This window comes from Martes martes (assembly GCF_963455335.1).
Source record: "Martes martes genome assembly, chromosome: 1".
NCBI lineage: Eukaryota > Metazoa > Chordata > Mammalia > Carnivora > Mustelidae > Martes > Martes martes.
The window spans coordinates 80,755,461-80,770,258 of NC_137888.1; the positions used below are offsets into that span (position 1 = coordinate 80,755,461).

Below are 14,798 nucleotides of genomic sequence, written 5' to 3' on the forward strand. Positions count from 1 at the left end.
TTTTTTCAGTCTCAAACTGTGTTTTTCCCAGATCATTATGACAGAATTTTAATGATTCTAATTATGAGATTGCAGAGGGAACATTAAAAACAAAATACAAATGAATAAAAATCCCTGAAATGCTCAGTATCCAAAAGCAATTTTTAGTAAGGCTGGTTTAGAAGTATATGCTGGCTTTGGGTAAATGTGTGCTTTCTTCCTAGTCCAAGTGTGAAAAATTTTACTTTGTAGGGTTTTTTTTTATTAGAAGCTAATAAAAATGCCATTTCTGTGATTTCACTAGCACAGCTGGAGATAGTGTCAGCGTCCAGTAGTTAGGAACATATTGTCCTCCTAGTGAGATGGTAGAACTCATTAGTGAAACCAGCAGCTTGGCATGCTGAGCCAATCAAGCAAGATGTAGCTTCTGAGTGAGAGTAAGAATGCTCATTCGAGTGCTGCATTGATGGGGGAGTTTTACAGAATGGTGAACATTGATTTGTTTCAACCGTAAGATAAGTAATTATGGAATAATCCCTCCCCCTCTTTTTAAATTTAGGCTTATTTTGTAAAAGTACGAACTATGAAAATACTATAGGCAGTAGTAGAATTAATGCCACAAATTTGGCACCTTAACTATTTGTAACATAGGCTTATAAGAGAACAAAGAAGGTCACTATTATTTCTTCCTTTTTCTTTCTAAAATATCCTGTTGAGTCTTTTTGTCTAAAACAGTGATAATCAGGTATAAAGTAAGAGCTTAGCAAATCAAAGAGATTATGCAGACACTTCAATGAGAAAAGAGCAGAGAAGCAAGCAGCAAGTTCACCAGGGTGGAATGGGTAAATGCAGCCCTTCAGTTCCTATCTGCCCTAGAGTCTGGGGCCCTGAGGCACTCAGACTGGCCTAGTGGGAAGAGAGTAGAGAGGGATTAGTTTCAAAAAGCAGGCTGCAAAACAGATTCCAGGGAGACTATGATTTTAATCTTAGCCAGGAAGAAAGTTTTGTTTTTAGATGTTAGTAAATGTAGAGGGTCAGATTAAAACATAAGTGTCAAAAAAGACTATAGTTATCAGGAAATAAGAGATGCCTAGGAATTGGGAATGCCAGAATAAGGGAGGTGAGGAGAGGGGGTGGCTGACTTAATCTATGAATTTCCTGCAAATTTGACTCCTCCTAAATGAGAGTTTCCCTGGTGCTTTTAATTCCTTCCAGTTTCAGTGAGCTATAACTCACCTACAACTCTGTCAGTTTAAGGTGTACAGCTAATGATTTGACATACATATATATTGCAAAATGATTACCACAATGGAGTTTAGTTAACATCTATCACTCATGATTACAAAGAAAGTATTATTTCCTTGTGCTTGCTGCTTTTTAATGAGGTTGATAAAAAAAAGAGCTTATTCTTTAATATTCTTAGAATATTTAAGCTGAGGCTGCATAAGCAAACAAATCTCAAATTTAGAGGTTTAGGAGTTCATTTCAGCCAAAAGGACATCTATCCTGTGCAGTCACTCCGTGGTCATGGGAAAGCCTGATAGGGTTTGACTTCCCCCCCAAAAAAGATAAAATGAATTAATTTTTACTTCGTCACTGAAAGTGGGTTAGGAAACATCTTCTGAAATGGCAAGGGGAGGGAAGGAGAGTGTAAAAGATGACCTTGAATTCTGAAAATCCATTCTTCAGAGGTCCTTGAGTGCAAGTTCCAGACCTTTCAACTTTGCCTCTTTGAAGAAGGCTGGTACAGCACTGTGAAGCACATGGTATGTCATTGGAATACCCATGAGCTAAACACAAACTCAGCAGCCTCAGAAAATAAAGCCACATTTATAACTGTGCTTGGAATATGTATTTCTAATTCATGGCAAGTGTAGTGTAGAAGTTTATCAGACAGCTGTCTATACGCATTTTAATGTTTTAGCCCAATTAGGATATTGGCTTATATGGCTTATATGGCATCTATAGATGGGAATGGATGATAATTATGAATATAAAATCTAATTTAATGCTTTAGAACAGATAGGATTTACTTATACAGGCTCATCTTCAAGTATCTATGAATCTTTTTTGGTCAGTGCCAGGATTTCAGTACGGCTGTGACGACAGCCTAAAACCTATTTTGGGTAAAGTGGTTGGGAGAATTTTTACCTTTCTTTCCCAACTCAGAAAACTCTTTGGCAGACGCCTGGGGGACGTAGGTTAAGCCTGTGCCTTTGGCTCAGGTCATGATCCCAGGGTCCTGGGATTGAGTCACACATCAGACTCCTTGCTCAGCAGGGAGCCTGCTTCTCCCTCTGCCTGCAACTCCCCTTCCTTGTGCGCGCTGGCGCGAGCTCTCTCTCTCTCTCTCTCTCTGGCTCTTTCTGACAAATAAATAAAATCTTAAAAAAAAAAAGAGAGAGAGAGAGAGAGAGAGAGAAACCTCTTTTGGTAATTTCAATCCCTAATAATCCTGGAAAATCTGGTAGGCTGGAACTTACTCTTTTTGCAGAGCAGGAATAGAAGGAACAGCTAAAAATAAGGAACTTATACTCTGTGTTTCCTGCCATTTCTCCAGAATAGTGATGGCTTTTGAAGGAGTTACCTTTCAGAATCTGATTAAAGCAGCGGGGCCTCTCTTCAGAAAAATGTGCCAGTGAATGAAGGCTCTGGAGGAGTCTGTCAGGGCTTTATGAAAATGCTTCAGAGAACAAGAACTATTATGCCTCTGCCAGGAAGGTTAGAGAAGCCAGTGCCCCCTTTAAATTGACCCCTGAACTGTATGGATTCTGTAAGTCCTGGTTCCTCTCAGAACTCCTGTCTCTGTCTCCCAAGGGATCTTGAGGCATGCTAAATCGTAGGCACAACCACTTGAAGGGGAGCAGGTGTTAGAGAAGACAGTAGTGCCTCTATAGCTTTTTAGCTTCTTATCAAGCCATCTCTTAAAAGTCAGAAGACTGTGTGAGATGGAGGTGGTGGTGGAGTCAGGCAAACCTGCATTGAAGCCCATCCATCACTTTCAAGCCTTGAGGGGAAAGTGTGTGTGTGTGTGTGTGTGTGTGTGTGTATGAATTGTGAAGTATATAGCAGTGGAAAGAATATGCATCTAGAAACTATGTAGATAGGCCTGGATTCAAAACCTGTCTCTGTTCTTTGCTACTATGCTAGCAGTTTCTTTATTTGAAAAGTACAGATATCCAAGCCATCTTGCTGGATGTTAGGATAGTAACTGATAATGTATGTAAAATGCCTGTCCATAGTATGTGCTTACTGTAAGGCAGCTGTGATTATGAGGAGGGTAATGGTAAGATATGCTCTTGCAGATGAGATGCACAGTCACTCACAGTTGTAACTTTTGTGTCACAAAGCTCTTTTGAAAATTTAGTTTAATCCATTTCGCAGACTTACTGCTTCCTTGTGACCGTCACTCTATGCTGAAGAGTGTTACGGTACCCTGGCCCTGAATCTGGGTCTCAGGGCCAGGAATTCCTCTCTCTGATCTTCCTTTTTGTTCTGTTTTGAAAATGGCCAAGACATATAATTTAAATTGAAGCATTTAATTGGGCAGGAATAACTGTTCAGCTGCTATTTAATAGAAAGTCACCTGTCAAAGTGTAACAAAACTAAATTTAAAGGTTCAAGGATATACATTTTGGTGTCTGAAGCTTAAAGTAATTAGCTTCATCTTAAGCACACCTAAGGCTATAAAATTTGGATACAATTGACAACTTTGTTGTTAACACATGACATTGAAAAATGAAGCAAATGCCAAATGTTAGCTTCCAGTGCCTACTCCAGTGATTTTTGTTTGTGTTATACAGAAAGTATAAGCTTTTAAATTTTTTTTTAAAGATTTATTTTAGAGAGAAAGAGAGCCATGTGTGTGCATACAGGGGTGGGGGGGGGGCAGAAAACAGAGGGAGAGAATCTTCAGGCAGACTCCCCCTGAGTGTGGAGCCTCCATAACCCATAAGATCATGACATGAGCCTAAACCAAGACTTGGACACTTAACCACTTGAGCCACGCAGGCACCTCTAAGCTTTTTTATTTTTAATATGTCATGTCATCTTCCTGTAAGCTCCCTCTTTCCTGCCTGCCTTTGTCTCCCCATCAATCCGCTCCCCGCCACCTATATAGCCTTTAGTAATGGTAGATTTTCTGCTTAGTACAGCAAGAATTGAAGAATACATATAAATTATCACTGCTCTCTTAGACTTTCTTTAACTGTATAGGCAAAAGAGGAGTCTATAGTTCAAAGTGAAGATATTTATAAATTGTCTCTTGCTTGCCTGCCAGCCTGTAGCAGTACATTCCAGAGTTTTCTGCACAAGGAGGAGGCCGGGAAGAAGCTAATAATAGGTTAACTGTGTACAGGCAATGTCACTTTGAGATTTTTTTAAAATACATAGCATTTTCTATATTGTTTTTTAAACAAGCACTTAAGCTATACAAATTACAATTTTAGATACTGCTTTAGAGCACTATAATGTGAGATGTACTTAAATGTTTTACATTGACATTTCTTCCTCTCCCTTCCAGGACACTTGGTGGTGTTCCCACACAGGCTCCTCCACCTCTTGAAGCAACTTCATCATCACAGATCATCTGCCCTGATGGGGTCACCTCAGCAAACTTTTACCCTGAAACTTGGATTTATATGCATCCATCTCAGGACTTCATCCAAGTGCCTGTTTCTGTAGAGGACAAAAGTTATCGAATCATCTATAATCTTTTTCATAAGACTGTGCCTGAGTTTAAATATAGAATTTTGCAAATACTGAGAGTCCAAAACCAGTTTCTTTGGGAGAAATATAAAAGGTGAGTCAGCAGTATGAGAAATTTAAGAGTTTTTCTTAATGTACTAATGACAGATGCAGAACTTAATAGTAAAGACTTTCACAAAATCTAATATGTTTGTATTTTTTCGTATATTAACTCACATACACTCTTCATAACAGACCATGTAAGTTCAGTAACTTGCCACAGGACCTACAGCTAATAAGATATGTGCTGGAGTTTGAACTTTGGCAGTCTAGCACCAGAGGCTTTGCTCTTAATTACTTGACTATGCTGCCTCTCAAATCAACAAAAAAGCAAATGTAGTACAAAAGGAATACATGCAGGTTTGAGTAATCTCAGAATTAAGAGATACTCAGGTTGGTGGAATTAGACAAAAAAGTTATTCTGAGAAAGTAAGGTTGTGAACTAGATTTGAAATGGAAGAGAGAGCAAGTGAATAAGTGTTGAGGTGGCGAGGGGGAAAGGGGCTCTTCTTGTCTGCAGTGGAAAAGATCAGTTTAAACTTTTAATCTGATCTCTGATGGCATTTTGCCCTTGAAAGCTACGTTAACATTTCCTCTTCATTGAAACCATAATGAGTTTATGACTACATCTTGCCTATTAAATTGATCTATACCTTCCTTCTTCTGAATTCCCTGTCCACTCTTTCCATTAGGAAAAAGGAATATATGAACAGGAAAATGTTTGGCCGTGACAGGATAATCAATGAGAGACATTTATTTCATGGAACGTCCCAGGATGTGGTAGATGGAATCTGCAAGCACAACTTTGACCCTCGAGTCTGTGGAAAGCATGCTACAATGTTTGGACAAGGCAGTTATTTTGCAAAGAAGGCAAGCTACTCTCATAACTTTTCTAAGAAGTCCTCCAAAGGAGTCCATTTCATGTTTCTGGCCAAAGTGCTAACTGGCAGATACACGATGGGCAGTCATGGCATGAGAAGGCCCCCTCCTGTCAATCCGGGCAGTGTTACCAGTGACCTGTATGACTCTTGTGTGGATAATTTCTTTGAGCCTCAGATTTTTGTCATTTTTAATGATGATCAGAGTTACCCTTATTTTGTTATCCAATATGAAGAAGTCAGTAACACTGTTTCCATTTGAAAAATCTTGGTACTGCTAAATTATTTGATATGAACTCAATCCAGCATTTGTAGCAGGTTTTGGATGGGTGGGACAGAGTGGGGAACAGCATTGGACATTAATAGGGCACTTTTAAGACCCATTTTTTAAGTGCTAGAAAGTGAAAATTTTTTAAAAGAAAAACACGAGTTTTAAAATGACCACTTATTCTTTAATTACTTACTAATTGTTGTTAGTGTACTCAGTGTGGAAAAGACTACAGATTGCATACTCTTTTTATTCACACTTGTACATATAGGCAGCAATGGTATTAGAAGCATTTTTAAAAAGAAACTGAACAGCCTAACCAATTAAATGTGACTTAAGCCTGGTAGAAGTTTGGCCAAATGAAATGGAGGTTGTGAGCAAAGTGAGGATTCTGTTATTTATAATGATAAAACGACTGGAGCTAATACTACCATACTTATTCCCTGTCCAAAGCATCACTTATGGTGTAGGATAAGTTCATGAAATTCTGGTGGGTGGAAAGAAATTTTTATTCCTATCAGCAGAGCTGAAATATATCACCCAAGCAGAGAGCATTGGTGACTTTAACTGTTCTGCAGAATTTGCCTGAGGATTCAGAGGAAGTAAAAAAGAAAAAAAAAAGGAACCATTTGAAAAATTTTTGTTGCCAGCAAGATTTTTCACTAACTGGTTATATGAAACATGATTCTTATGTTGTTAAAACTGCAGCCTTAGAAAACTCAGCCTCTTCCATTATCATCTACCCCAATCTGAAGGAGCTGGGCAGCTAATTTGGTTAAAGTCAGTCTTGAGGATTAGTAGTATTACTTTTAGAGTTCCCGACGTAGGCCCCGACTGAAGGTTTTAGAGAAAGGAAGTACATCTATAATTGAATTGATAAGGCTTATTACCGTGCTTCGCACAAAGTAGACTCTCCAAAGTATTTGTTGGCTTGGAAATATTGTTAAAGGTGGTTATCCCACCCTTTGCCTGCTTTGCCAGATGCAGCTGGGTTCCCTGGCTGACTATTTTACACTACTTAATAGAAACACAAACTTGGAAATTGTGCCACTGGCCCAGCTGGAGCAGTGTTCGGTGTGTATGCTAATACCTCAGTTCAGAGAGGTAGCAGCTAGGTATACTTTGCCTTAAGCAAAGCCAATACCTGGATTTACAAAAGTGGAAGTGGTTGTTCACAAAAGAATTCACTGTGGAATTCTTTCAGATACCAAGCTCTCCTAGTATGTTTGTGGCTATTTCATTTACACAAAACTTTTCAGGAACTCCTGTGTTGTTTGAAGCAAGATATATCTATCCTGATGTCTCAGTGAATCAGTCTGTTTAAGCACTTATCAGGGCTTCCACACAATTATTTATTTTGCCCTAGTTGAGCTCGTTGTTTGCTGCCATTGGCATGAAACAGCCAACTGTGGCTGTTACAGTTGTTCTTTCAGTCAGTTATAACTTTGTAAACCAGTGATTCCCAATCTTTTTCAAGTTAAGACACCTTACCATTGCTTATTTGATTTTATGAAACTTGTTCCTTTTTTTCTCCTTAAAGGAAAATAAAGCTTTATGACATATTTATTTTTTTAATAAAACTAAGCAAAAATAAAAGTTCCGGTAATTCTTTAAAACTTTTGTTGTTTTGGTTCCATTTAAGATAAGTGAATTCAGCACATAGTGGATGATATGTCCGTAAATGCTTGTTGACTGGTTGAGTGAATATGTGACTGAGAGACTGAACAGACCCAATCAGAGCCTGCTGCTTAAACTTTTGTGCTCCAGGAGTCAGCAGAAACTATATTAGGTAGCAGTCAAATGTAAGTTTCACAAGAGAAGACTGAATATTTTATTTTGCAGGTAAATATTTGTGGAAAAGGGACAAGTTGTCTTATCAGCAAACATCTATAGTGAAAAATGAGCAGACTGTCCCCATCAACAGGTGCTGATGGAAATATGCAAAGGAATTCTAGAGATCTTGTCAGCACTCGAGCACCTTAGCTTTCAACCAACTTAAAGTGATCTGATTTGTAAATGTGAGCATCTCTGACAGTACTTTCCCTCCAGTGTAATAATTTTAAAATTCCTGTATAGTATTGTATATTGTTTTAACTAAGCAAGAGCTGTGGAGTCAGTCTAAATTTTGTAATGGTTCCATGGCTTTAAAAACATACTGAAAAGCATTCAGTAAATCTTTCTCCCTAGTGACAAAACTGTAATTTACACCATTTCAGAAAGCTAGAGCTTAACTCTTTTAAACTATGGTTAAGATTGCTAGGGAGAGGCTACAAACTCCTTGAGATACTCCATTGTCATACAGTCCTGTAGACAGGAAGGCTTTTTTTGTATGTGCAGAGTTTATAAATATTGGATTCTTTATAAATTCTAAAACCCAACTCTGTGCTTTTTGCAACAAACCTGTTTATTTTGGTAAATGATTATTTAGATATTGAAGAGAATCATGAGGGCCTGAAATACTGTTCTTTAAAGAAGAATTTTTATTATACTAGGTCTGAAAATGACTGAAAAGTGTGTTCAACACCCAAACAGTGCTATACAGTCAATTTAATTAGCAATAATCGCGCCTCGGATAAACCTCATTGGCTACGATACTGCCACTGCGCAAAGCTTATACAGTCAATTTAAATCAGAGGGGTTTCTCTTTCTTCATTTAAGGAAGGTAAGATGACTACAAAATGTTCCTGGTTTTTCTTACTTGGGATCAGATAATTAAAATGTATTTAGAAAATTCTGTATGATACTTCTAAAATCAAATCCATATTGTTTAGGTTGTTGCTGTTGTGTGTGTGTGTGTGTGTTTAAATAACTTAAGCTCTTCAATTATACTATAATTTTGGAAAAATCACCTTTTATATGGTTAGTTTTCTCATATTTGAAACAAGTTTCAAATTCAAAAAACAAGTTTTTTTTTGTTTTGTTTTGTGGAGTTTTGTGTTGTTTTTTTTTTTTTGAGAGACTGTAAATAAGAATAATCCAACTTTGAGATCCTATAATGCAAAAATGTTTTGTAAAGCCCTGTACTGATAGTGTTTTCATCTACAAATTAAAAGCCAGATACAGGTGTACCTGGCTTAGTCAGTTAAGCACCTGCCTTTGGCTCAGGTCACCATCCCAGGGTTCCTGGTACTGTTCCCTGCATCAGGCTCCTTGCTTAGGTTGGGGAGTCTGCTTTCCCTCTACCCATCCCCACTCCCATCCTCACTTGTGCTTTCTCTCAAATAAAATCTTTTTTTTTTTAAGATTTTATTTATTTGACAGAGAGAGAGAAAGCCAAAGAGGGAACACAATTAGAGGAAGTGGGAGAGGGAGAAGCAGACTCCCCACTGAGCACGGAGCCCAAAGTGGGGCTCCATGTGGGGCTCGATCCCAGGATCCTGGGATCATGACTTGAGCCGAAGGCAGATGCTTAACTAAGTAAGCCACACAGGTGTATTTTCTTTAGATACCTTTTCTTTAGAGAAGAGGGTGTTGGGTTTTAAAATCTGACATACCCAGTTTATTGATTCAGGAACTTACTGCAGGCAAGTTAAAGAAACAGTACTTTATACCTTTTGCTAACTTTTCTCATAAGCTATCATGATAGAAAAATTTCCAATTGAAAGATTTCATCAGCATTATTAGTTGGTCTTATTTGATGTTATTGTTTAATTCGGTGTATCTTCTGGGAGCCTGTCAGATGGAGCTCTTTTAAAGCTTCAATCTCAGGTGAATGGAAGTGTTTGTGTGTTAGAAGTGTTCCATGGACACTTCGCTAAATTTTCCAAGCTAGAGCAGAAGTGTCCAACCACTCTAAGAATATAGGAATTTCATGAACTTAATGTCCGTTAGGCACCTAATGATTAATAAAAGGAAAAATGATCAAAAGTTTCTATGAACTCAGTGGTCTTTTAATGAAAATTTGTGTTACTTATCCCAGCCATATCTGCGTTTGATATGTAGGTTATACTTAAGTCTACCGACAACATTCGGTGCTCAAATGGATTAATGGGCTACTTACAATAACTCCCATATGCCGCTAGAGCTTATAGCCAACAGGCTGGAAGGCACTGGGCTAAACTATTTCTATATTCAAGTTTTATAACTGTATATATCTCCTTAATTGTATCCAATCTTTAAAAAGCCTTAATCAAATCAGACCACTGAGGGGCTCAAACTAGTGTTCAAGAGCCTCTAACCCTTCTAATACCTAACAAGTTTTAGGTGCCGAATTATCATTTGGCAGGCCTTCTGTTTAGATGCATCAGCTGCGCTTCTTTAGTGTTTCGCAGTGCAGTGAGAACTGCATGTAATATATGTGAGTGGCAAACACACACTAAACAGCTGCTTCCCAGCTCCATGATAACAAGGGACTCTTCAATGCTCATCAGTTTATAAGTCGGTTTTGAGCAGCAGTGATGGGTTTGGAGCATTAACCCACACTTTTCTGATGAAGGCCCTACTTGAAGGTCTGTATTTCTTAGTATCTTCATCGAGAATTTAAGTCCTAATTCCTAAGCTGAGTGCAATGAAATGTCCCACTTAGGAGAATCAACCGTAAATCTAATTAGCACTGGTCTCAAGGTTCTAAGCTAAATGAACCCAGTGACTACAGCTTTAGTTCCAACCACTCATAAATGTAACTTTTTTTTTTTTTTTTTAAGATTTTTTTTGTTTGAGAGAGAGCACAGGCAGGGAGAGTGGCAGGCAGAGGAAAAGGGAGAAGCAGCTCCTGGCTGAGCAGGGAGCACCATGCAGGGCTCAATCCCAGGACCCTGGGATCATGACCTGAGCTGAAGGCAGAGGCTTAACTGAGCCACCCAGGTGCCCCAATGTGGCTTATTTCTAAATGCAAGTTTCTACCCACATGACTTACGTTTTCTAAAAATACGAGTTCATAGTCTTACTTTCGTAGTTAACTTTGTAGACATATACAAGTCAGTGCTAGACAGAAGTGGGAATGCAGATTTTGTGAATCATGGTTACTCAATTTAGTGATGAGTTGCTGTCATTTATCAGAAAGCAATGACTTAGAAGCCTAAGAAAGTTACACAATCTCAGTGTGTGGCTTGTGGGCTAATTGAGATTAAAAAAATGTAAAGCAGTTAGCCCAGTGCCTAGCTCATGGTATACAATAAAATTTTGCCAGTGGTAGTAGTACAGTAGGTCAAGTAATAGCCCCGCCAGAACCTGTGACTGTGTTACATTATATAGCAGAAGAGGCTTTGCAGTTGTGATTCAATTAAGGATTTTGAGATGGGGAGATTCTCTTAGGGAGCCCAGTATAATCACAAGGGTTCTTATAAGAGGGAAGCAGAAGATGAGAGATGGGGAGATGCTATGCTGCTCCTTTTGAAGATGAAGAATGAGACCATAAGCCAAGAAATGCCGGTGATTTCTACAAGCCAGAAAAGCTAAGGAAACTGTCTTCCTGGGAGCTCCGAGAAGTACTGCAGCTCTGCTGCCATCTTGATTTTAGGACTTCTAACCACCAGAACTGTAAGATAATAAATTTGTTTTAAGCCACCAATTTGTGGCATTTTGTAAAAAGAAGGTAATACAAGTAGTAAATATAATAGAAATCTTAAAGAATTATCAAGAACCTCATAAATTAGAAAAGAGCACTACAAATAAGAAAAATTCCCATGCTTGTTGGAAATTTTAAAAGGTTGTGTGAAATTCCAAGAGAGTAAACCTTCAGTGGCTAAGAGTGGTATATACTCATACTAAAGACAAACCTCACTTAAAATAAGGCTTCTTCTAAAGAGGTATTTACTGAATAAAGACAAGCACTATAGTGAATCAGATAGCCCAGTCGTCTTGAAAGGGAGAAAGCAAACTGCTTTAAAGAATTGGTGAAAAGAGGGAGGGATGGCAAGTTTTAGTACCAAGATTTTCTAAGAATGGGTTTTACAAATTCAAGCCCCCTTTGAATGGTCTTTCCTAAGAGCACACAGTTATTTAGAAAACATTTGTTGACTAGTTTCTAGAACTCTGGTAATTCCTCCTTGAAAGGACACTGTGCTCCATGATCTAGAGTGGCTTCCTTCGCCTTAGTGGGGTACAGGGTTTTTGTTGTTTTTTCCCCCACCTCTTTTTGTTAAGGAATATCAGAAACTCTTGTCTTTGTAAAGATTTCGTTGAAGTCTCAAATCTTTTTAAGAATAACTCCACTCCTAAGTGTCTTATTTTCCTTTATTCAGGAACTTCTTATCAAAAGGCTGAGATTGAGATTTTCTTTAAAGGAGGGAACATCTGCTTAGTCAGCTTTGCTTTTCTTTTCTCTGTTGTACGTTCTTCCAAAGAGTCTTGTGGAGAAGGTCAGGTTAATCAGATTGTTTGGTAAAAATGCATAAGGGTGTCCTAAATCATAATGAATATAATGAATTCTTTATCATAACAAATTCAGAACAGGTTATTTCAACACTGCTTAATTCAAAAGTGCAACATTTCCAAGGATTCTGTGTAATTCCCTTGGTTCTCCCCTCATTGTTACTGCTCTAACCTCAAACACTACATCTCATTTGCAATATCCAGAAGTAGGAAAGGATGAGCCTCATCTAGTGCCTTTTTTTTTTTTTTTAAATTTCAAAAGTTGGAAGAACCTTACAAAAGCACCCCAGTGTTCTGCCATGTTTATATTATTGTTTTGGTTTGTATCATGTTGTCCATCCCTAAACCAATCCTGGCAAGGAAGACAGAATTACTGTGAATGATTTGGACTAATCAACATTCACACCATAGGGCAAGTGAGTGATCCATTATCTGAACAAGATTGTATCTGAACAAGATTGGGATTTTATTAGGAAGAAGGAAGGTAGTTGTTGGGGAGAAAAACCAATTATCTCTCACACATACTGTTTTTCAAGGTTAAGTTGAGGGATTGCATTAAAGGGCACTCCTTAGGAGTGTTTTCCAATTTATTTCACAAAAATCTTAGGTATCCATTTCCTTGAAGACCAAATGTTATGGAAGGAAAACCGTTGTTTCAGAAAGCCTATAAGCTGACTTAAAGCTGGATTTACTACTGTCGGGTCTTTGAAACTTCCAGATTCTAAATGGAGCTATTTTTAGTGTGAAACTTTGTCTTTCCTAATGGACTGACATTAAGAAGGCCTGTGCAACATGAGGGGTAGGAACAAAAACCATTATGTTACTTAGGTTGGAATCCTAGCATCATTATCTCCATGTGGGGTAACTTGGACAGGTTAGATTCCATTTCCTTATAATAAATAATGGCATGGCCTATATAAAGATTAAAGGAGAGTTCATGTAGTACACATAGTATGGTATGCTGACTTCTTTTTACTTGAATCCAAGGACTCAAATGAGGCCAAATTGAAGATCTATATTTGGGAGTAGGGATAAACCCCTGCAAAGTTAAGCATACATTTTCTTTGGTTTTAGACTCATAAACTCCTACTTACTAGTAAAAAAAGTGTTTTAATATATATTTTATTTGACATATATTAATATAAAATATAATCAATATAATCAATGTAAAAGTCATATAATCAATATAAAAATTGTTAGTGAGGGGCAGCCTGGGTGGCTCAGTGGGTTAAAGCCTCTGCCTTCAGCTCAGGTCATGATCCCAGGGTCCTGGGATCCAGCCCCGCATTGGGCTCTCTGCTCAGCGGGGAGCCTGCTTCCCTTCCTCTCTCTGCCTGCCTCTCTGCCTACTTGTGATCTCTGTCTGTCAAATAAATAAATAAAATCTTTAAAAAAAATTATTAGTGAGATAATTTATATTCTTTTTTTTAAACTAGTCTTCAAAATCTGATGTATATTTTACTTTTTTCTCATGTGTGGCCTGTCTTTTTCCCAAGGTTATCTCACATTATTCTCTTAATTTTCTTCCTTCCTTTCTTTCTTTTTTTAAAAATAAACTCTACTTCTAATGTGGGGCTTGAACTACAACCCTGAGATCAAGAGTCATATGCTATATTGACAGGCAGCCAGGCACCTGCCCCTCTCTCTTGATTTTCTTAATTCTGTACATTTTATTTATTTATTTATAATTTAAATTCAATTAATTAACATGTAATGTATTATTTGTTTCAGAGGTACAGATCTGTGATTCATCAGTCTTATATAATACCCAGTGCTCATTACAACCCTAGTAAAAATTTTTAAAAGTATAAGCTACAAAAATAAAATACAGGTAAGGAGAATATAATGAAAGCAATAAATTAACTGCCCACCTTATCCCTCAGCGTCAAAGCCAATCCCCTAGCTTTAATGGAACTGCTATGAAAGTCTGGGGTTCTCAGAATTTGGAGGGGAAGTGGGATTGGCAAGGGGCAGCATCAGAAAGGGACTCATCCTTTAGTTTCGCTGGGATCTAACAGGCTTGAGCTTGTGATGGATGTTGAGATAAAGCCTACTCAGATGAGAAATTTAAACCATTATGAGCAAGCACACTAAACTAGCTTTCCGCATTAATGCAGACAAACATCTGATGGCATTTAGGCATTACCAGGCAGTAATCTGACAAAAACCCAGAAAGCCCAATTCTGGGTATGCCCGGTTCTGCCTTGGATCAGTCACGTCACTTTCCCGCAATATCTTTGAGGAGGTATTTGTCCAAAGGAAGCAAAGCAAATAAACTCTTATTCGTTGGGGTCTTGGCTCCAATCTCTGTACTGTAAACTAGACTGAAGGTTGGAAGGTCTATTATCAGTTAGAACTAAACGCTCTCAGATCCAGCAGGCTATGTAGGAGCCATGCCTCAACTCTTTCCTACTTCTGATGCCCTACCTGGGGTATCAGGCTTTACTTCTATGACTCAAAGGCCAGTTCAACTCACTTTCCTGCCAGCTCCTGGAAAAGAAAATTACTCATTATTTAAAGCAAAGGTTGATAAACTTTTTGTATAAAGAGGCTGACAGTAAATATTATAGACTTGGTGGGTCATACAAAATCTCATAGCTACTCAACTCAGCCAC

The 14,798-nt window shown here is 38.1% G+C and overlaps 1 protein-coding gene across 1 annotated transcript in view; it reads left to right on the forward strand.

The window, feature by feature from the left end:
* TIPARP (TCDD inducible poly(ADP-ribose) polymerase) overlaps positions 1-7,483 on the forward strand; it is a 31,494-nt gene extending 24,011 nt beyond the window's left edge. Inside the window, exons 5-6 of the mRNA XM_080826403.1 lie at positions 4,502-4,780; positions 5,418-7,483. Coding sequence (XP_080682529.1) covers positions 4,502-4,780; positions 5,418-5,865 — 727 coding nt within the window. The 3' untranslated portion in view covers positions 5,866-7,483. The remainder of the gene's footprint in view (positions 1-4,501; positions 4,781-5,417) is intronic.
* Positions 7,484-14,798: the final 7,315 nt, after the last annotated feature.